The sequence below is a fragment of the Colossoma macropomum genome, unplaced genomic scaffold, assembly GCF_904425465.1.
Source record: "Colossoma macropomum unplaced genomic scaffold, Colossoma_macropomum, whole genome shotgun sequence".
Taxonomy (NCBI): Eukaryota; Metazoa; Chordata; class Actinopteri; order Characiformes; family Serrasalmidae; genus Colossoma; species Colossoma macropomum.
Window position 1 is genome coordinate 22948317 of NW_023494794.1, and position 22378 is coordinate 22970694.

At 38.9% G+C, this 22378-nt stretch overlaps 1 protein-coding gene across 1 annotated transcript; it reads left to right on the forward strand.

Annotated features, from left to right (window-relative positions):
• The first annotated feature begins 1401 nt into the window (after positions 1-1401).
• Positions 1402-22030, forward strand: si:dkey-251i10.3 (uncharacterized protein LOC553498 homolog). Its single transcript, XM_036580638.1, has 14 exons — positions 1402-1645; positions 3682-3784; positions 5832-5902; positions 6267-6480; positions 7737-7892; positions 9651-9770; positions 10797-10891; positions 11499-11622; positions 11940-12017; positions 12126-12522; positions 17222-17703; positions 18303-18487; positions 19581-19680; positions 20893-22030. The coding sequence occupies exons 1-14, from the start codon at positions 1638-1640 to the stop codon at positions 21190-21192; spliced, it is 2433 nt and encodes an 810-aa protein (XP_036436531.1). The 5' UTR covers positions 1402-1637; the 3' UTR covers positions 21193-22030.
• The last annotated feature ends 348 nt before the right edge of the window (positions 22031-22378 follow it).

Below are 22378 nucleotides of genomic sequence, written 5' to 3' on the forward strand. Positions count from 1 at the left end.
TACTGATATATAACTGATAAATGATACAAATTTCTACAAATGATAAATATTTATCTTGAACTTCAGAATGTACATACTACTTCATGTAAAAATGAACAGTTTACTTAAATTCTGTTTGTACACTTACCTTAAAGTGAGTTATTTGTAAACAGAATTTCTCCATCATTAAAAGGTTGAGAGATAAACAGAGTCATTCAGAGTGGTTTGGTATGAAATGCTCTGTTCTGGAGAAACTTACTGAGTCAGAATTGTTCACAGTGGTGGTGCTAGGAACCAGACGTCCACCTCTAAAAGCTCTGTCACACTGTTAGAGATAGGTGCTGTGCAGGTACATTTTTTGTGCATCAAGGTGCAAACAATGTAAATGTTCCCTCAAAAGTTCAACAGTGGTTTTAAGGTCCAATTGAGAACCTTAAATAATTTTTTCCAGGTGAAAAGTTTGTGTTTGTACCTTTTCATAAACGAATGTTTTAAAACAGAGTAATAAAATAAAAAGCCTGGAGACGAGATGAGGTGTGTGGAGTCGGTACAACTTAGAAAATATAATTTCAGTGGATTATGGTACAGTTATGTTCCCTGACTAAAGGTACTGAGATGTACCCTCGAGGGTTCCACCCCAGTGACAAGAGGGGCACTGCCCCGGTGACAGTTTAGTACCTTTTTTGCACAGAAAGTGATTACATGAAATGGTTATGAATGCACTGCTTGACATCTGAGACATTGTTTTATGACAGTTTTGAAATATATTTTAGCATCAAGCTTATTTTTTTCATTCCTTCATGGTGGAGGGATACATGCAGGGCATTGTAGATAAGCTGTGTCCAAAATACTAAATAGTGTGTTACTAATACGCCACCATTAGAAGTCCATTCAGTAGTTTAGTGTGTAGTATAGTAGTATGCTGTTTTGGACGCAGCTCTAGTTTTCCAGTTTTCCCACTGTTTCACCATCTTCAACGTAACATATAAAAGCTCAGAAGACTCGTGTAGGTTCACTGGTGGTTTTGGATAGTAAATAAAGTGTCTTAATTTGTGTTGTAGTCATGGTGACCCCTGGTTCCTATCACCACCACTGTAAAGAAATCCGAGTCAGTAATTATCTCTACCATGAACCATTTCACATCAAAACGCTGGTAGTGGCTTTGTTTACATCTCCATAACTGAATTATGCAGAAATTTGGAAAAATCGGTGGCATTCCCCTTTAATAAACTTAATTTCACAATACAATAAAACACATAATATTAAAAAGCACTTCATTAATACCATTAAGAATTATTATTATTATTACTATTATTATTATTATTATAGACAAGTTTCGTTATCTTCTTGTGCTGTTTTCATGTTCTCGACGCTCATTGGATGAGAGCCATGCTACGTGAGCTTTGTGCGTCGCATACGTCATATGCAGCGGCGAAGCTGCGGCTGTGAGAACTGCTGAAGCTACGATTTGTTGACGCCGTTTTAAAAAGAAAAAAGCGGTTGTTTTTCTTCATTAATGGCAGCGTCGACGTTGTGCCGCTGTTGACTCGTAAACTAAACCGTGATCGTGTGATTTCAGAGCGGAGCGCAGACTTTTTTAGCCGCTTTCTCCGCGGACACGTGGGCTGCAGGACACGCTCAGCAGAGACGGAGCCGCGATGAGGAGGTCTTTAACTTCACCCTTTACTCTGTAAACGCTTTACACACAACGCTTAACCTGGCCGCACCGTCACTGCGCGGCTCATACGGTGGAAGGAAATATGGACTCATATAGACGATAAAAACATTACATATTAGTGCTGTCGCTCCTTTCAAATGTTTATAATGCATAAGTTAAAGGGGAATTCCACCGATTTTTCAGAATTCCAGCATAATTAAATGGTTGAGATGTAAACGGAGTTATTCAGAGTGGTTTGGTGTGAAATTGTTGATTGTACAGACTCAGATTTCTTTACAGTGGTGGTGATAGGAACCAGGCGTCGCCATGATTACAACACAAATATAGCCATTTTATTTACCACCAGTGCTACACGTGTCTTCCGAGTTTTCGTATGGAATGTTGATGATAAAATAGTGGAAAATCTGAAAAAAATAAGTTTTCTGTTGGAAATATTTTATCCCACAATGCCCTGCGTGTATCCCTCCACCATGAATGTATAAAAAATAAGCTTAAGGCTAAAACCATATCTTAAAACTATCATAAAACAATGTCTCATGCATCGGGCAGCAAATTCGTAACCATTTGCTTTTAAAGGTGGACGTCTGGTTCCTATCACCACCGCTGTAAACAATTCTGACTCTAAGTTTCTCTACAACAGAGTATTTCACACCAGACCACTCTGAATGACTTTTAATTATGGAGAGAATTTTGAAAAGATTGGTGGATTTCCCCTTTAGCCTTTGGGTTTATCTTTGGATAGCAAGAATAATGCAGAATACTGTTTCCTGATTCTCAGCCTTTGAATCTTCTACATGTAAACGAGATCTGCTGCCTGTCATTCATGTCTTTAAGGCTTATATCTTAGATTGTAACAACCTCTGCTCTTCTGGGAAGGCTTTACACTAGATGTTGGAACATTGCTATGAGGATTTTATTGAGCATTAGTGAGGTCAGGTACCGATTTTGGATGGTCAGTTGTGAATCACTCCAGCTCATCCCAAAGGTACTGGATGGAGCTCCATCACTCCAGAGAACACAGAACACAGAGCTTTATACTGGGAAAGCTCAGTGATATCAGAATAATTTCAGTGTCGACAGGTAATTGCTCAAAAAATTATCAAACAGATTGGAATGTTTAGATTTGGCGGATAGTTCAAGCTGATGCTCCCCACCGTGTTTATGATGGGAGAGCAGACCCTTTAGCCAGTGCTGCTTGACTGTGCTGAAATGTCTGTGTTTTAATTTTCTCATATTTGTTAACCTATTCTGGGTCGTATTTGGGGCGACGCCACAGACGTCTGTAACCGGAAGTCCAAGATACCGTTATTGTTGATGATAGCCAATGCGGGTATATAACATAACAGAATTAGCTGTCTCCTCCAAGCATGTTGAGATGTCCAGTGATGTCACATGTCTCGAGGAAGTGTACACTAGCCTTCGCCCACCCAGCATTGCAGCATACTGTGATATTGGAGACCTAGCTAGAGGGTGGAATTGGTAGTGACCAAACTGGGGAGAAAATTGGGGAAAAAATAAAATAAAATAAATGTCATATTTCTCTGTAATGTAAATTATGATGACTCTGGTTCTAAATTCTACATTTTATGAGTGTTTATGCATGGTCATTTCATTTACGAGACAAATATATAATATTGGATACTGCCATTGGCCTACAGTTCCTGTATAATCCTTACAGTATCCACACTCAGTATCCTTGCTTCACACCCCTCTAGCCCACACTTGGCATTGGGCATGGTGACCTTGGGCTCATGTGTGGCTACTCCAGAGCATCCCATTGCATTGGCCAGAGCTTTTCTGTGGAGATTATACAAGCTGTTGTACGCCTGTGTTAGCAGTGGGCGCACCTTAAAGCAGCTTGTTCAATGTGGGTGTAGTCTGTTTAAATATGTAAGCCGTGGAGATTTGAATGACAGGCAGTAGATTATTGTCTTGTTTACTTGCTGAAAATCCAAATGTAAACAAAAAAAAGGCTTCATAACTTTAACAACAGGCCTGAATTGCGTTTTTCTTCCCTCCTACAGAAAAGGTGTTAAAGCTGTTCCAGCAGCGATGGCTGGTGGTGATAACGATGAGGAGGAGTTGTCCCCAGATGATGAACACATCATCAGCGCCAGTGAGGAGGAGGTAATACCAACCCTGTCATCAAAGCTGCTGGCCGCAGACAGTAGACACTTGTGTTTTTTTATTTTGTTTTGTTCTGTTTTTTTGTTGTTATTTTGACCAAGAGCTTCATCCTTTCAAGACAAGAGAACTGCACTGATAAGCAACAAGTAATGAATCATCAGGCTAATGACACATGAAAGGCTTGGCTAACACCTCAACACTCACTCTTAAAACTAAAAATAAAGACTCCTAAATGATCGTTGACTTGGATGCACAGTTCAGGTAATTAGGATAGAATCTTTACATTGAGCTGACATTCACAAAATTCAAGAGATTAAACGGGTTCGTCACACACATCTCATTTACACAAATGGTATTGGAATTATCCATAGTTGATACTAAATAATTTATAGTAGATACTAAATAATCCATAGAAGGTACTGAATTGTTTATAGTAGATACTGAATAATTCGTAGTAAATACTGACTAATTCATAGGGGATACTTACTAATACACAGTAAATACTGACTAATTCACAGTAAATACAGACTAATGCAGACAGTAAATACTGACTTATTCATGGTGGATACTGACTAACTCATAGTGGAGACTAGGGGTGGGAATCTCTAGGCACCTCATGATTCGATTACGGTTCAGAGGGCTGCGATGCGCTTATAAAACGATTATTGATGCATCTCGATGCATCTTTTTTTTCTATACATGATTTCTATTTTCTTACTGTCTGAAGACTTTGTAGCTTTAAAACTTTAAAACAAAGTATTTGTAATGCTCCATAATGCATTTACACCCAGTATCTTTTATTGATAAAACAAAAATGGAAGTGATGTGGCAAGTGAACTAGAAGGCTCTGATTAACTGCTCTTGTTTGGAGACACTGCTGCCACTCATCTGCGATAAAATGTGCTGTTACGTTGAAATAAGATCCAGTGGTAATGGATGACCACGGAGCACATTATATATTCTTTTCTGGCGGAGTTGGAAGAAAAGCGGCTATAGCCAAATCTTAAAGCAGAGCGAAGTAAATCTGTGTTTTCGTTTATATTTTTTAGCCCATACTAGGACATTAGCACACACTGAGACATACTGGACATTAAATGTTGTGGCTCCCAAGCTGGTTTGATTTTTGTTGAAAGGACAAAATGGCTCTTCTTATCATTTGTGTTGTGACTCCTGACCTAACCTGGCTTTTAATGCAGAGGGAGCCGGTCGGATTTCTCGCTCATCCAGTAGTGTTTTTGTTATGTGCCTCCACAGACTGTCCAGGCGCTGCACTTACCCACTTCCAAGTTCAGCCTTTTGCGTTCCGTCAACATTACGTTATAAATTAAATATTCAGAAAATCGATTTTTGACATTTATGAATCGATTCAGAATCGTCCACGTCTGCATCGCGATGCATCTAAGAATCTATTTTTTCCCGCACCCCTAGCGGATACGGAATAATTCGTGGTGGATACTGATTAATTCATAGTAGAAACTGACCAGTACATATTGAATACTGATTAATTCACAGTAAATACTGAATAATTCATAGTGGATACTGAATACTTCATAGTAGATACTGACTAATTCATAGTAATTACTGACTTATTTATAGTGTGTACTGAATAATATATGGTAGATACTGACTAATTCATAGTGGATACTGACTAATTTATAGTGGATACTGACTAATTTATAGTAAATACTGAATAGTAAATACTAAATACTACATAGTATATACTAATTAATTGTACATATTAAATAGTTCATAGTGAATACTAATAATTCAAAGTAGAAATAAAAAAATGTAGTAGGTGCTGAGCAATTAATCAGTAGAAAATAGATAGTACATACTGAATAATAGATGGATGGATGTTCCTTATTGATTATTAAAGGGAAATTTGGGTATTAGTGAAATATAAGTATTAAGATTAGCAGGTGAGTAGGAAACCTAGGGTTTAAGGGATTAAAGAAGGAGTGCAGTTGTAAGTATTTCCTTTGAGGTGTTTATTCCTGTAGTTTGAGGATAGTATGTTTGTGCTGATTGTGTCTGTATGTCCGTACAGGAGGGCAGCGACGATGAGAGGAAACACGCCAAACTGCTGGAGGCCATCAGCTCTCTGGGGAAGAGGAGAAGGTCAAAATCCCATAAATCTGTTATTTTTGTTTTCTATTTTTACATCATTTGAAAACACCAGCTGCCCTTTACATTATGTGAACATTTCCAGACAAATTGACCAATAAAAATGTTGCAGAATGAATTGGGGTAAATTCTCCTACTTTAATTTACATTAGAAGTGAACAGTGTTTTCCTTCTCTTGTAAAGTTACCGTTTCAGAGTTATGACATGTTGCTCTCAGTGCTGAGAGATTTAGGAGACATTTTCTTTCAAGTATATGATTAGTGGACAGTCAAGGCATGAATAAATTATTTCCAGTTTGAGTGCAGCTCTGAATGTTTTAAATATTTTCTGACTTTTTCACCCTGACTCCTGCCTGCAGGATGAAGCAGACAGAGCGGTCAGAAGCAAGTGTGCAGGTTTCTGAATTCTCGGTCAACGCGGATGGAGCTGGAGAAAAGGTCAACCTCTCTGACCTGCTGGGCACCATGGACAAAACACCTGGAGCACCAAACAAGACCAAGCAGCAGCTGAAGAATCTGCAGAACCGCAAAGAGACACTGGAGCTGCCGCTCAGCAAACAGCAGACAGAGAAGGTCAGTGTTCATTATAGTTGCTGTCTGTGTAATTATTGAATAATTCATTGTAGGTACTGAATAAGTCGTAGTGGACACTGAAAAATTCATAGTGATTATCAAAGAATTCATAATAGATACTTTATAATCAATAACAACTTCAGTAGTTCATAATAGTTATTAAATAATTTATAGAAGGCACTGAATGATTTATAGTGGTTACTAAATAATTCATACTAGTTTCTTTGTTTCTGAATAATCTTAAAATTGAATAATTCACAGTATAGAGACACTAAATAATTAATAGTGATTAAGGAAGAATTTGTTGCAGATACTTAATCATTCATAATAATTGTTGAATAATTCAGAATAGTTACTGAATAATTCATAGTAGTTACTGAATAATTCCTAGTGGATGCTGAATAATTATTAGAAATTGTTGAATAATTCATAGTAGACACTGAATAATTCATAGAGATTCAATGAATTCACAGTAGATATTAATGTTTTATAACAATTGTTGAATAATTTGTAATAATTATAGGCAAAAAATATAGTAGGTAGTTAATAATTCTTAGTAGTTACTGAATAATTCTTAGAAATTGTTGAATAATTCTCAGTAGATACTGAAAAATTCATAGTGTTTATGATAGAATTAATTGTAGATACTTAATATTTACTTTTTTAAATAAATAGTTACTGAATAATTAATAGTGGATACTAAATTCTTAGAAATTGTTGAATAATTCACAGTAGATCCTGAGTAATTCATAGTGATTAAATTCATAATAGTTACTGGATATTTAATAGTAGCTACTGAATAATTCATATAAATTATTGACTAATCCTGAATAATTCAAACTTGACGAATTTATAGTAGATACTAATGTTTCATAATAATTGTTGAATAATTTGTAATAGTTATTTAAAAAAATATAGTTGATACTAAATAATTCGGTGATTACTGAAAAATTCATAGGAATTTTTGAATAATTTATAATAGACACTGAATAGAATTAATTCAGTATATGATTAAGACTGAAGCCTTTATTTACAAATATATGACATACATGCTAGTTTAATATCAGTTACAGAATAATTTGTGGTAGTTTTTGAATAATATGTTTGCAGGTCTATATAATAATCTATAGCAGTCTATATAATAATAAACCTGTTCTAAAGGTCCCAATCAGCTCTCATACCGGTATTTCAGATCAGATCAGAAGCTCCCCAGTGCTGATTTTGTGTGCTGATGTGTTGTAACTGTCTCTGAGCAGATCCAGAGAGAGGTGGCATATGACAAGAGCAGTAAGGAGGTGTCCCGGTGGGAGACTGTTATCACTCAGAACCAGAAGGCAGAGCAGCTGGTCTTCCCACTCAGGCAGGACCCAACAGGACCTAAACGCATGGAGCAAGTGGTGGCCGGCTGGAAGGTGCGTACTGTTTGAGTTTGTATGGTGTTTTTCTGAATTTTTTATCCATCAGAATAAATATGTCAGTTCTGCAACAACAGCAGCTTGTAAATAATGACAGCAACTTTGTAAGACCTCTAAGTGTACAGTGTGCAACTTTTCAAAGTAGATCATCACACTCACACTTTTTGACACTGTATGACACACTGCTCTCTGTAAACATGGACACGTCACAGAGCCAAGAACAACTTTTAAAGTCTGGATTTTGTCCATACTTTAGTCTATTCTTTTTAGACAACAGTATGTTAGAAACCACATAATCGAGTCTATTAGAGATGCACTTTAATTTTAAGTCCTCCCTTAATTTCTACAGTATAACTCCTGTGTAATGTAATGCTTATTTGCACAACTGTACAAATGTTCATTTTTACAAATGTTCATTTCACTCTGTATATAGTTATTATACTATATGTCTGCACAGACCTGCATATGTATAGATATTCGTATCTGCATATGTACAGATATTAACACATCTCTTTAAGGTCCTTTCACTCACAGTATTCTTTACTATTCTTTATACTATTTTCTGCATTTTTATGTTATTTCAATCAATCAATCAAGCAATCTATCAATCAACCTTGATTTAAACTCAGAGAACATTGAGGGAGAACCCCATTTACAGTTTGGCTGAGCCAATACAGAAATCAGGGATTGAGAAGTTAAACAGTAAAAACAAATTAAATGCTAAAAAGTAATAATAATCATAACAGTAAAAAAAAAAAACTATAAACCATTAAAATTACAGCAGTATAGTAGCTAAATGAATAAGCTAAAATTGGGATAAATAAGACATATAATTAATGAAAAAAGATGTAAAACAAAAGCTTAGCAGTATTCAAGTAAATAAAAATAGAATAATAAAAATGAAACAATAACAAAACATACAAAAAATTGTTTTAAAAGTTAAACTAAAAAAGTGAAACTAAAACTAAAAAAAAGTTAAAACAGTTGCAGGCTGATTGGAGGTGATGTTTTTGTTCCTTATTTAAATATTCGTTAATAATCTGTGTGTTTGTCTGGTCTGTTCAGTGTTGTATGTCATACATGTCTGTACTCAACAAAAAAAAATTTGCATGTTTAACATACCAAACATGTCTTGGCTGTGGACGTCTAGGCCTGCTCTGTAGGCAGTATGTCAAACATCTGACTTTGTATCTCGAAATTATGATGTATTTTCTTGAAATAATGACTGACTATTCTCAAAATATTGACTTAGTATCTAGAAATAATTTGCTGTTGTCTGAACAAAATCTCCAAAACTTTACAGGAGAAGGAAAAAACATACTCTACTTTTAATGTAAGTCAATGGAACCAGACTTTTTCACAAGTAATTTTGGGTAATTTCTTTTGGTCCATTTATTATGAAATTTACACACAACGTAAAGGATTACGAGTACTTTCAAATGACAGAAATGGAGAAAAGCAGCAAATTACTTATTTTCTCAAGATTCTGACTTCCCAGAATAATCAGTATTTAGACTGAAATTATTTCAGGATAGTAAGTCATTATTTGGAGCCAGTATTTTGAAAAAAACAAGTCATTATTTCTTGAAGCTAATTTTGACACGCTGCCTCAAAAAGAGGGGGAATATAACGGGTGATATATATATATATTTCTCTTCTACCTGCGTGCATGGTTCCCATGCTTTACTGATCAGCTACATTTGCAGCAAGGGAGAACTTTAAGATGATAACTGTGTGATTTCTTCTCTTTGATAGGCTGAAACTCCACTGGAGAAGGAGATCTTCAGCCTCCTCCACAGCAACAATCAGCCCATCCACGACCCCGTGCTCACCCCAGCAGAGGAAGCTTCCATCAAGGCTATGAGTCTAGAGGAGGTGAGACTAACCATGGCTTCATCATACTGACGTGGCAGTGGGGTGTTTAGCATAAAGGGTTTAAAGTTTGGCCCAATCCCATTTCTTACTTTTACCCCTACCCCATGTTTTCGAGTGTCACCTCGCTCCTTAGAACTGAGTTACAAGGGGTAGTGGTTGAAATCTTCCCTATGAAATGGGACCCTCAAATAAAGAAGAGCATTACTTCATTAATAGCTACTAGTGCTGCTCTGTAGGCGACCCTGCCAGTCTGCAGTGATAGCAGAGGAGGGTAAAGTTCAGCTCCAGTTACATTTAGGGAGTCATATGCCTTCAAAGAGGGGGGACGGGACTATTATTTATTATCACCCACCCCTAATTCTTCAGTGATATGAAGCTGAAGCTTCGCCAGCTTCTCGTTCGAATTTTCCTGTTTCAGCTTAAATGGTGGAGCAGTTCTGAAGCCTCAGGTGCCAAAATGTAACTGCTGCACCATTTAAGGTAGAACGAGAAATTTAGCTTGCTAACTAAGAAGACATCAGCATAGTACTAGCAATTTTTTTATGCTTGTTATAAAGAAAACGACCATAATACATTGAAACGACATTAAACTAAGACAGTACAGTGGTTATCGTAATTTTTTAACAGGGAAAATTCTCACATTTGTGTGTTTCTTTGGTCACTTGCCGGTTTTTCCTTTTTTCCCCTCATAGCACTGTTTGGAGTGTGTTTCTGAAAAACCTCCATTTGGAGGGTCATGTCGCCCTAACACTTCGCCCTACCCTCTCAACAAAAATGAGGACACCTTACCCCTAGGCGTGAATGCGCAAAAGGGTGGTAGGGGCGAGGGGTGAAATGGGACTAGGCATCAGCTGGACTACATTCATTGTAAAATTGTAGCTATATGGAAGGTGTTTCTGATAAAATGGCCAGTGAATGCATATTCAGGATTGTTAACTCTGTGAAGTTCAGTGTGTGTTGATCCTGGATGTAGCAGATGTTGGGGTCCCGATCGTGCTTGATGTAACAGTGCGGTTTGTTTTGCAGGCGAAGATGCGCCGAGCCGAGCTCCAAAAGGCCAGAGCGCTCCAGTCTTACTACGAGGCCAAAGCCAGGAGAGAGAGAAAAATCAAAAGCAAGAAGTGAGTGAGGAAAATCAGATCACGTGCCGAACAGCAGCGACACAAAGAGCAAACAGAGCTGCTGAGAAACTTCACCGACAGTCGTGATTCCAAAGTTGTTGCTGTGAATTAACAGTGATTTAAAATAATAGACTGTTTAACAAGAGCTGCAGATGTTGAATCTCTCTCTCTCTCTCTCTCTCTTCCTCTCCTTTTTCTTTGTTCTGTGTTTCATTCTATTTGTTCTCTTTTTCTTTTTCTCTCTCTCCCCACTCTCTTTTTATCTTTCTTGTTCTCTCTTTTATTCTGTCTCTCTCTTTTATCTCTCTCTTCCCCCTCACTCTCTCAATGTCTTTTCTTCTTGCTTGCTCTTTCGATCGGTTCATTTTCCCTCTATTTTGTCTTTTCTCTCCTTACTCTCTCTCTCTCTCTCTCTCTCTCTCTCTCTCTCTCTCTCTCTCATTTTCTCTCTCCCTCTCTTTCTCTCTCTCTCTCTCTCTCTCATTTTCTCTTTCTCTCTCTCTCTCTCATTTTCTCTCTCATTTTTTTCTCTCATTCTCTCTCTCTCTCTCTCATTTTCTCTCTCTCCCTCTCTGTCTCTCTCTCTCTCTCTCCCCCCCTCTCTCAGGTATCATAAGGTGCAGAAGAAGGCTAAGAGGAAGGAGTTTCTGAAGCAGTTTGATGAGATGATGAAGACGGATCCTGCTGGTGCTCTGGAGGAGCTGAAGAAGATGGAGCTGTCCAGGATGGAGGTTTGCAGTTTAGAACCCTGCATTATATAAAGAGCATAACTGGCCAATAAAACTCGACTCATGAAAGTTTTTCTTAGTCTGAGTTTGTGTCCCTGATCATATTAAGCACAATTCATTATTTCATATAATTTTAAAATCTGAATGCTTAAGACTTTTTTCCTGCCTCTAAAACGTCTTTTGGTTGTTTTTTGATTGCCAAAAATGGAGATACAAGGTTTTATTCCAGCAGCAGGGATGTACAGTCAGTGTTGTGCAGCCCTACTGCGTACTTTTTTGGTGATTTCGGTGATTCTAAAGACTTTGTTTCTGATTCTCAGGAAAGGATGTCACTGAAACATCAAAACAGCGGCAAATGGGCCAAGTCAAAGGCCATCATGGCGAAATATGATGATTCGGTAAGGAAAGTTATCTGAAATGTTCTTTATTCTTGTAGTTGCAGACTATAAAGTGTCTGTTTACATTCCCTGCTTGTTTTCTATACTCAATCCACTCCTTTGTTTCAGGCTCGTAAAGCCATGCAGGAACAGCTGGAGATGAATAAGCAGCTCACCCAGAAGCTTGTGGTGCCTTCAGACGACGATGAGGAGAAAAACGGCGAAGAAGCGGAAGCTCTTCCAGATTTCGTGAATGATCCTGAGCCGATCTTGGACTCCGTTAACCCCTGGATGAGGGGCAAGCTGACCAAAGAGCTTTCAGAGCCAGAGGTCACTGCTGTCGCAACGGAAATGACAACTGAAGCTAAAGATGAGAGACCGAACGGCCAGCAAGAGGAGCAAGAAGAGGATGAGGAAGAGGAGGAGAACGAGGAAGAAAAACTGCTGAGGGAGTTTGAGAGGAAGCGCAAGCTCCGACAGGATGAAGACGACGATTTGGTTCCAGTTCCACAAGAAGAGAAGCAGGGTGAGCGTTTTTCACTGTGTTTTACGAAACCACCATATTTAGCCTAACGATGAAAAGCAGGCAGAGGTATCATTAATAAACACATTATTACATTTTTATACAAAAATAATGATCATAGGTCAGGGCTCGGCAACCCGAGTGTTATACAGAGCCATTTTGTCCTTTCAACAGAAATCAAATCACGTTGGAAGCCACAGCATTTTATGTCTGTTTTACCATCTTGGCTGTAAATATGTCTCAGTATGTGCTGAAATACTAGTGTAGGCTAAACAAAAAGCAGCTGTATCCACTTTTCTCACATCTCCGGCAGGAAATTTTCCTCAAAAGTTGAACAGTTTCTTGTAAAATGTCTCTCAGTGTTCGATGTTTTACAAGGCTAAAGTCAGCTTCTCATTCGCCAGCTTCTTGTTCAAATTAAATGGTGCCTGAGTTGCCAAAATGTAACTGCTGCACCATTTAAGATGGAACAGGACAATTCGAACAAGACGCTGTGAAGAGTGTAGCTTCAGACTTTTTCGTGTTTGACAGTTTCTTGTTGCAGATTAAACGTATCAGGAAACCAGCTGGAGTGATTATAGATGCAAATAAGTCGATTTGTGTCCAAATGATTGATGTTTGTCTTAAATATCTCTCTTTGTTGTTTCATTAACTACTAGCTTGTTGTCTAACTGTTGCCTGAGTTGCTATGGTTACCAGAAGTCTGCGCGCCAATCTTCAGGGTTAAAGGGTGAATTAGCAGTTATACATTAACTCCAGTGTTTAAGACCATTTATTGTTAAACTGTGTTGAATGATCAGCAGAGCTTTATTTTACTGTAAAAGAGGATTATTTTATTTTTACCTACAAATCTGATTCTGCTGTGGAGCCGCAACAGGGCAGTAAAAGAGCCGAATACAGCTCCAGAGCCACATGTTGCCGACCTCCGTCATAGACGTTATTTATATACAAGGCATAAAGCAAGAAAATTTCTGTGCTAAATTTTTTTTAAAAAATACACAGTTTGTAGAAATTTAAAACTTTTGTAGTGCACTCCTTTCTCTCTTCCGTTTCTTATTTACCATCCATTATTTAACATCTGTTCGCAGCCTACCAGAGTACAGTGGGGCAGAGCAGCAGGGTCTTTACTATAGACATATCCACCCTCAATTGACTGCTTTTTTATCTGAAGAGCAATCGGTGGCTGTAATTTTTGGGGGTTATTTTGTTGAGGGCGGAGCTGCAGGCGCTGAGAAAGTTCTGCTAATCAAACCAACCTGTGTGGAAGAGTAAACTATGAAACATGACAAAAAATGTACTGTTACACTCTGAAACTGACTCTTCAGGGGAACACGGCTATACACAGTGACTGATGTGAGACTCATTACACGGCAGCCAATTAGAATAGGGGTTATTTACATACACTATTGCCAAAAGTATTCACACACCCTTCCAAATCATTGAATTCAGGTGTTCCAATCACTTCCATGGCCACAGGTGTATAAAACCAAGCACCTAGGCCTGCAGACTGTTTCTACAAACATTAGTGAAAGAATGGGTCGCTCTCAGGAGCTCAGTGAATTCCAGCGTGGTACCGTGATAGGACGCCACCTGTGCAACAAGTCCAGTCGTGAAATTTCCTCACTACTAAATATTCCACAGTCAACTGTCAGTGGTATTATAACAAAGTGGAAGTGATCGGGAACGACAGCAACTCAGCCACAAAATGGAACTGGTCGGCCACGTAAAATGACAGAGTGGGGTCAGCGGATGCTGAGGCGCGTAGTGCACAGAGGTCACCAACTTTCTGCAGAGTCAATCGCTACAGACCTCCAAACTTCATGTGGCCTTCAGATTAGCTCAAGAACAGCGTAGAGAGCTTCATGGACTGGGTTTCAATGGCCGAGCAGCTGCATCCAAGCCTTACATCACCAAGCGCAATGCAAAGCGTGGAATGCAGTGGTGTAAAGCGCCACCACTGGACTCTAGAGCAGTGGAGATGTGTTCTCTGGAGTGACCAATCACGCTTCTCTGTCTGGCAATCCGATGGACGAGTCCGAGTTTGCTGGTTGCCAGGAGAACGGTACTTGTCTGACTGCATTGTGCCAAGTGTAAAGTTTGGTGGAGGGGGGATTATGGGGTGGGGTTGTTTTTCAGGAGTTGGGCTCGGCCCCTTAGTTCCAGTGAAAGGAACTATTAAAGCTTCAGGAGACCAAGAGATTTTGGACAATTTCATGCTCCCAACTTTGTGGGAACAGTTTGGGGACGGCCCCTTCCTGTTCCAACATGACTGCGCACCAGTGCACAAAGCAAGGTCCATAAAGACATGGATGAGCGAGTTTGGTGTGGAAGAACTTGACTGGCCTGCACAGAGTCCTAACCTCAACCCGATAGAACACCTTTGGGATGAATTAGAGCGGAGACTGCGAGCCAGGCCTTCTCGTCCAACATCAGTGTCTGACCTCACAAATGTGCTTCTGGAAGAATGGTCAAAATTCCCATGAACACACGCCTAAACCTTGCGGAAAGCCTTCCCAGAAGAGTTGAAGCTGTTACAGCTGCAAAGGGTGGGCCGACATCGCATTAAACCCTATGGATTAAGAATGGGATGTCACTCAAGTTCATATGCATGTGAAGGCAGACGAGCGAACACTTTTGGCAATATAGTGTACATCAGTCTTAAAGGACCAGTAACCTAAACAGCCTGTTTAAGGGATAAAGAGGTTGGACAAATGAAATATGACTGTTTTTGTTAAACCCACACAAACATTATAAAGGACTTCTGGGTAAAAAAAAATCAAATTCAACAATTATGTAGGATGTGAGCTCATTTACATTTTGGAGAAAAATAAAACAATGTGCTGTATGCAAAATTGTGGCACATTTAATATTGTAGTTTTTTTAATTAAACTCAGCAAATACATAGAAATTGTGCACAAAAATGCCATATTTTTAGAGAATGTCAACTTATTTTCACTTCTGCATAAGACTGTACCTCCTGCTCTGATTGTGTTCTAATATTGTCCTCAGTCCTGACTTGTAACATGGTTTTTGGGCTTTACATGCCATATTTCAACAATCTTTATGGCCACCATCCACAGAAATCACCTAAAGCTGCATTAATTCATCCCAATAGTGAGAATCGTCTCAATATCCCTGACCTCTTCTCTTTTTGGACAGGCTTCACTTTTGACTTCAGTTACCAGTTAATGAGAAATCGTGCTTTGTGATCCCTCCTTGTTATGCACTCTGCCTGCCTGATGTTAGTGTTTTTCCCTTCTCCAGGGTGAATTACTGCGCACTTTAGTGCTTTCCCTGCACTAACGCACCTAATCCAACTCATTCAGCTCACAGATGGCTTGATAATTAGCTGGTGAGATGTGTGCAATGACTCAGAGGCTCTAGCACATCTTGATTCCACTCACAAAGGGCTTGATAATTAATTGATAATTAAGTTTAATAATGCGTATTAAATCTGTGAAAATGCTGACCAGTTCAGAGCTGTGCTCTACACCATCTCCTCTTATTGTGTTCTTATTTAGTGAAAGGTAAGGCCTTGTGTGCGTGGCACAGATACGCGCCTGAGAACATGGAATATGAGGATATAAATATCCTTCAGCAAAAGCTTCTCCATATAAGTTTTACCTTCTCTGTGTTCCTTTCTGGTAACATTAGTGGGACGTCACAGTAGGCAGGTTCCCGTCAGTGGGAGATTTTGTGAAAAACATTTCAACGCTGGTTTGTTTGACGATGGAAACTATCAGTAACATTTCTTAAATGTCAATTATCAGTAATGTTTCTTAAATGTCAGACAGTTTTTTTTAATTTGATTTTGTTGTTTGTCAATACTTGAGAATTAAAATGTCGCATCAAACTATATGCCAATGTTTTTAACTAGAAAATAATGCAATTATATTGTTGTGGCAGGATTTTCATCAGGAAATATAGGAATTATCAATAAGACTGCTCAATATTAATCATTTTTACTATACTCTTTGTTACATTATACGTAGGCTAAGGAAAAGGCCAAAATAATGCACACAATTTAAATAAACACACATTTTTTGATTGAAATATGTCAAACACAACTTTATTTACTCAATAAAACAGAAATAAAAGAATGGCATTACTGGTTAAAATCCTTTTATTGCTTGTAAGTCAGTTTAAATTGGTTTATAAGATCAGTTATATGAAAAATATATAAAAAAAAAAATTAATAAAAATGGACTTTTTGTTAAACGTTTTTGTTTTTTCCCCGTATTGTGTACATTTTGTGTTGTTTTATGTACAAAACAGTTCATATTTACATGACAGTTTACCTCTCTTTATCCCCAATAATTGTTTAATTCTTTAGGACAGATATATGTAAATGAGTTCTGTTCTGATAGGCTGTTCTGTATTGCGGCTCATTCAAAAGCAATACGGATCGAAACACTCTTTATAACGTTAGTGCAAGTGCGCGGAGCTAATATGCTGTAGGCTGCTGCAAGCAAATACATGTAAATGTGTTGTTTTTTGTGACGTCACAAAAACAGGCTGACATACATGTACTTTGTGTAGTGAAGAATGAATGGTATTAAACTCATTTCCAAGAAATATATTTTCTTCTCATTATACAGGCCCTTTAATGCATTTTTATTGAATTGCTTTCAATAATCACATACAAAATGTGTATAAAATGAATGGAAGCTTTGCAAATTACAAACTGTTTCTTTCGCCGTAGCGTTCCCTGTGGATGTAGCTGAAGCAGAACAGGTAGCCAAAAAAGAAGAGGCTGCTGGTGAGGCCGAGATAGAAATTGCAGATGATGATGATGATGATGATGAAGATAAAGAAGAGGAGGAGGAGGAAGAAGAAGAAGTCGTCGTCTCTGAGTTTAACAGCCTCTTTAACAGACTGATGAAAAGCGGCAGTGCGCCCACAGTACCAGAGCAGACTGGGGCCGAGGGGGCCGAGCTTCTGGACGAAGGACTCGTCCGGGTCCGAAACATGGATGACCTGGAGGCCCTACAGCAGGACGTTGTTATGGAAACTACGCAACCTGCACCCACCTCAGCCACACCTGCTCCCAGTGTGGAGGCCAAATCTGGGCCTCCGAAGAAGAAGAAGAAAAAAGGAATTGACCCAAACGAAGTTCTGACCAAAGAGGCCAAAGTCATTAAAGTGCCTTTAGCACCGACTGTGCTGGAAGAAGAGGAAGAGGAGGTTAGTGAAGATCTGCAGTTTGTTTTCCTTTTTATGTTTGATGATTCTTAAATGAAAAGTTCTTGTAGATCCCCCTTATTCTAAATATAGTCGATCAACAGTGGGGGGCAGTGGATGTTGGGGAACCAGCCTTGCGACCGGTACGTGACTGAAGTGCCCTTGAGCAAGGCACCTAACCCCCAACTGCTCTCCGGGCGCTGCGGATACGGCTGCCCACCGCTCTGGGCAAGTGTGCTCAATGCCCCCTAGTGTTTGTGCTCACTAGTGCGATGTGGTGTTTCACTGCACGGATGGTTTAAATGTGAATTTCTCCGTTCCCTAACATTCAGCCCACGACTGCCCCAGGTACATTTTTAATGTTTGTACCTTGGAGGACAAAAATCTACCTGGACGATACTTTTCTTTCTTTCTTGTATTAAAAATTATTTCAGTGATTTAAAATTGTTGTTGTTGTTGTTGTTGTTATTGTTATTATTATTATCATTATTATTACTATTATTATTATTATTAATGAAGAATATTACTGATTAAAATCAAAAAAGGAATTTCTGTACAGGCAAATATGAGAAGTCTGAAAAACCCTTTACATTTACCTTCAGGTCCATGCAGAGCAGACAGCCATCATCAAAGAGGCCTTCGCAGGAGATGATGTCATCTCGGACTTCCTAAAAGACAAAAGGAAGCAGGAACAGGCGGGGCAGGCAAAAGTGGTGGACCTGACCCTGCCCGGCTGGGGGGAGTGGGGGGGTATCGGCCTCAAACCTTCCAAGCGCAAACGCAGGAAGTGAGTAGTGACGCCTCTTCTGGCCAGCAGACTGTGAACACACTTCATTGATTAACAGAGCTGCATGATGTAGACAAAATGCTCGTATTGAGATTATACTGCTACATATCACGGTGCACCTAGCAGTATATTAGAAATGCATGGGTCAGTCAATAATGTGATGTGGTCCAAGCTTTGCATGCATTGTTATTAACCAAAAATAATTTTTACACTTCATCAAAAACCGACAGAAACTCCTCTGGAGCTATCGTTTGCCGTGATGCTTAGAGCACACATGAAACAACACTGAATAGAGAACTCATTCGCATATTTCTGTTGCAAAAGCCAGATCCACAATAGCGATCAAAGGGCCAGTGTTATGTGAAATTTGATTTGCTTCATTTTTTGCAATAAGAGTTTGATGTAGTATGTTTCAAAACAATACCTTTCAGTCCCAGTCTATTCAGCCCATATGTCCATATATGGTAACCAAGCTTCAAAAACGGCCTGTTTTAAAATCATTGTTACTGTGATGTCACAAAAACCAATGTCTTTGTACATTTCCGCCTATCAACCCAGCTGAAATTAAAAGTAGAGTTTTAGCCTGAAGTGCTTTTTAAATGAGGCACCGTACAGGGCAGCCAATTAGAACAAAGCTCATTTACATATCGCCACAGTCAGAACAAAACCTTGCATCTCTATTTTTTGTCGTTTTTCATTTTTTCACGATTTGAGACGCCAGCTGCACTTTACGTTGTCTCAAGATCTCATGGTGAACAGACAAGCAGAAATGCTCTGAAATGACTTTTAATAAAATCTTTTTACATAAGCTTCTATTGTAAGTTAAGATTTTTTGCTTCTTCTGTAAAGTTTCTTTTTTGGAAATATGAGGTTTTGAGTCGACAGTGGAGATTTATCAGTAACAAAAACAGCCTTTTTCATTATGAAGGATACAGAGAAGTCACACAACAATGAATTATGACTCTTATTGGTACATAAAACCACACAAATGTTGTAAGTGGACCTAAGAAAGATGGAATCTAAGAAAAATGTAGGATTCACTTCTATAGGAGGGAAATTATAAAAGCCTCCCTTCCATCATATTTTTTTTCAGATTTCGTCTGAAATTGCCTGCTCCTCCTCCAAGAAAAGATCAGAACCTGCCTGCTGTCATCGTCTCTGAAAAGAGGAACAGTTCTGTAGCCAACCATCAGGTAAGCAGAAGCTTCATGAGTTTTCAGGGCAATCACCTATTAGGGATTCACTGAGGGTCCAGATATGTCTATTGTAGGGCTGTCAAACGATTCAAGTCTCCTGAAGGTGCCGAAGGTTTCGCTGTAAAAGGCATTTAAAAGCTGTACTTTATGAGAGCGCAATTGTGGATTCTGTCTGAGATGCAGATGAGATACAGACTACAGACAAGTCGAAGGGTCAAACTTGTGTGTGAATGTGTTAACAGCGTTTGAAAAGGAATAAATTTAATCATCTACAAACCATTACCACATTAAATATGACACTAGTTTTTATTTATTCATTTGGTTTGTTCAGCTAGTTACATTTAATTGTACATACTTGAAATAATTTACCCACATTACCCAGGGATTGATTGTGAAGTATTATAATTAAGTGAAGGTAGATGAAGTCCATTTTGAATATTTTTCTTCTTTTGAATGTTTTCCTGGTTCACCGAGTCTTGTCTGTCTTGTTTTTCTTGCTAAGCCTAAATATACACTATATGGCCAAAAGTGTGTGGACACTGCTAATTACTGAGTTCAGGTGTTTCAGCCACACCCATTGCTGACAGGTGTATAAAATCAAGCACATAACCTTGGAATCTCCATAGACAAACACTGGCAGTAGAATGGGTCGTACTGAAGAGCTCAGTGAGTTTAAACGTGCACTATCACAGGATGCCACCACCGCCACAAGTCACAAATTTCTGTCCTGCTAGATCTGCCCCGGACAACTGTAAGTGCTATTATTGAGAAATGGAAGCATCTGGGAGTAACAACAGCTCAGCCACAAAGCAGTAGACCACGCAAAGGGCCGGCAAGTTCTGAAGCACGTAGCTTAATGGACAACGTGAGGTCCATAAAGACATAGTTTGGTGTGGAGGAACTCCAGTGGCCCGCACAAAGCCTTGACCTCAACCTCACTGAGGTTGTGGTCAAGGTGTCTGACCTCACAAATGCTCTTCTGGATGAATGGGCACAAATTCCCCCAGACAAACTCCAAAAGCCTTTCCAGAAGAGTGGAGGCGGTGATGGGTGCAAAGCAGGGGTGCAAAGTCCATATCAATGCCCATGTTTTTGCAATGGGACGTCTAACAAACTCATGTAGATGCAATGGTCAGGTGTCCACATATTTTTGGTCATACAGTGTACCTCAAATTATTTCACTGTCCCCTTCTTCGCTCTGTCCTGCAGGTCAGTCAGCTGCCGTTCCCCTTCCAGAACAGCACTCAGTTCGAAAGCTGCATCCGCTTTCCGGTCGGCCAAACCTGGAACACGCAGACCACCTTCAAAAAACTGACCGCACCCAAAGTGGTCACCAGAATGGGTGCCATCATCGAGCCCATGAGCAAAGAGGACCTTCCGCCGGAGAAGGAAAGCTCTTGGGCGGGAAAGGAAGCAGCCATCGTACTGGGCGAGAAAGTGGAGAAAGAGACAAAGAAAGCAGGAGGAAGAAAACCACTGCAGCAGAAGAAGAAGAAGAGCAAACAGTAGAGAAAGAGAGAAAAAGAGCATTGACTGGCGATACTGATGTAATACGGGCTGTTTTGGCAGCGCCGTGCGTTATAGTGATTTGGATTTCATTGGCTATTGAGCTCGAGTCGTCTTCAGTGAACTATACTGAAAGAAAGGAATAAAAGACATTGATTAAACTGCCTCTTCTGTACTTAAGGACAGATTTAAAGTAATGAGATTTTTTCAGTGTTCTCTGTAGAATCAACTCTACCGAGTCATCCTTTTATTTACTTCTTATGAAAAGCAGAGTATAAAGGCATTGCTGGGCTTTTCTTGCCCTCTTTTCTCTCTTAAAGGGCCTATATCTTACAGTTTTTCCCTGCTTTTTTAAAGTTAACCAATTTGTAAACATTGATATGTTTTGAAACTTCAGCATTCACATGCCAGTCTATGCAGTCTATTTATAGACTAAAGCAGGCTGTTTAGAATTCCTTGTTTTTGTGATGTCACAGAAACCATGCCTGTACATATATCCCCCTCATTCAGCCTACAGCAGGTTAACGCTGAGGTTTTAAGGAGTGTTTCACCCTGTGTTGCTTTTGAGTAAAGCGCCATACAGGACGGCCAATCAGAAGAGAGCTCATTTGCATACATCATTCTTAAAGGTACAGTACCAATTACAGTCTGAGGGATAAAGAGAGGTTGGAAAATGATGTAAGGTTGAATTATGACTGTTTGTGATATGTAATTCCACACAAATGCCATATGTGGTGCACAAAAAAAAATACAGGAAAAATGTAGGATATGGGCCCTTTAACCATGTGTCTCTGTTCATGTTACTGGTTCCTGATTAAATTGTTGTTGCTTATGCTCATCATTTCTTGTTCTGTTGCCTCTGGTGCAGTTTTTTCCCCTCAGTTATGCCATAAAAAGTAAGACATTTTTTGTCATACTTTATTTAAATATTCCAATTCTGCCCACTGCGTTAACCAATTATTCTTATCACTTTGGACAAGGGGGCTATTTAATTTGATAAGAGAAAGTAATCTGGTTTCCTGTAAGAATCCATGTTTCCTATTCTTTATTTATTTAACAAAATTGACACCCCCATCTTTGCAAATTATCTGATGATTAATTATGATTTATTATTATTATTAAGCCAAGGCAGTAGTATTTGTTATCTTCTTTAAAGGGGAAAAAATCTGCATAATTAAATGGTTAAGAC

Excerpts from the sequence above, each read along its gene's own strand:
- si:dkey-251i10.3 (XM_036580638.1), top strand. Across the intron at positions 3,785-5,831 it reads TCAGCGCCAGTGAGGAGGAG|GAGGGCAGCGACGATGAGAG; the intron begins GTAATACCAACC and ends ATGTCCGTACAG. Across the intron at positions 12,018-12,125 it reads TGGCGAAATATGATGATTCG|GCTCGTAAAGCCATGCAGGA; the intron begins GTAAGGAAAGTT and ends CCTTTGTTTCAG.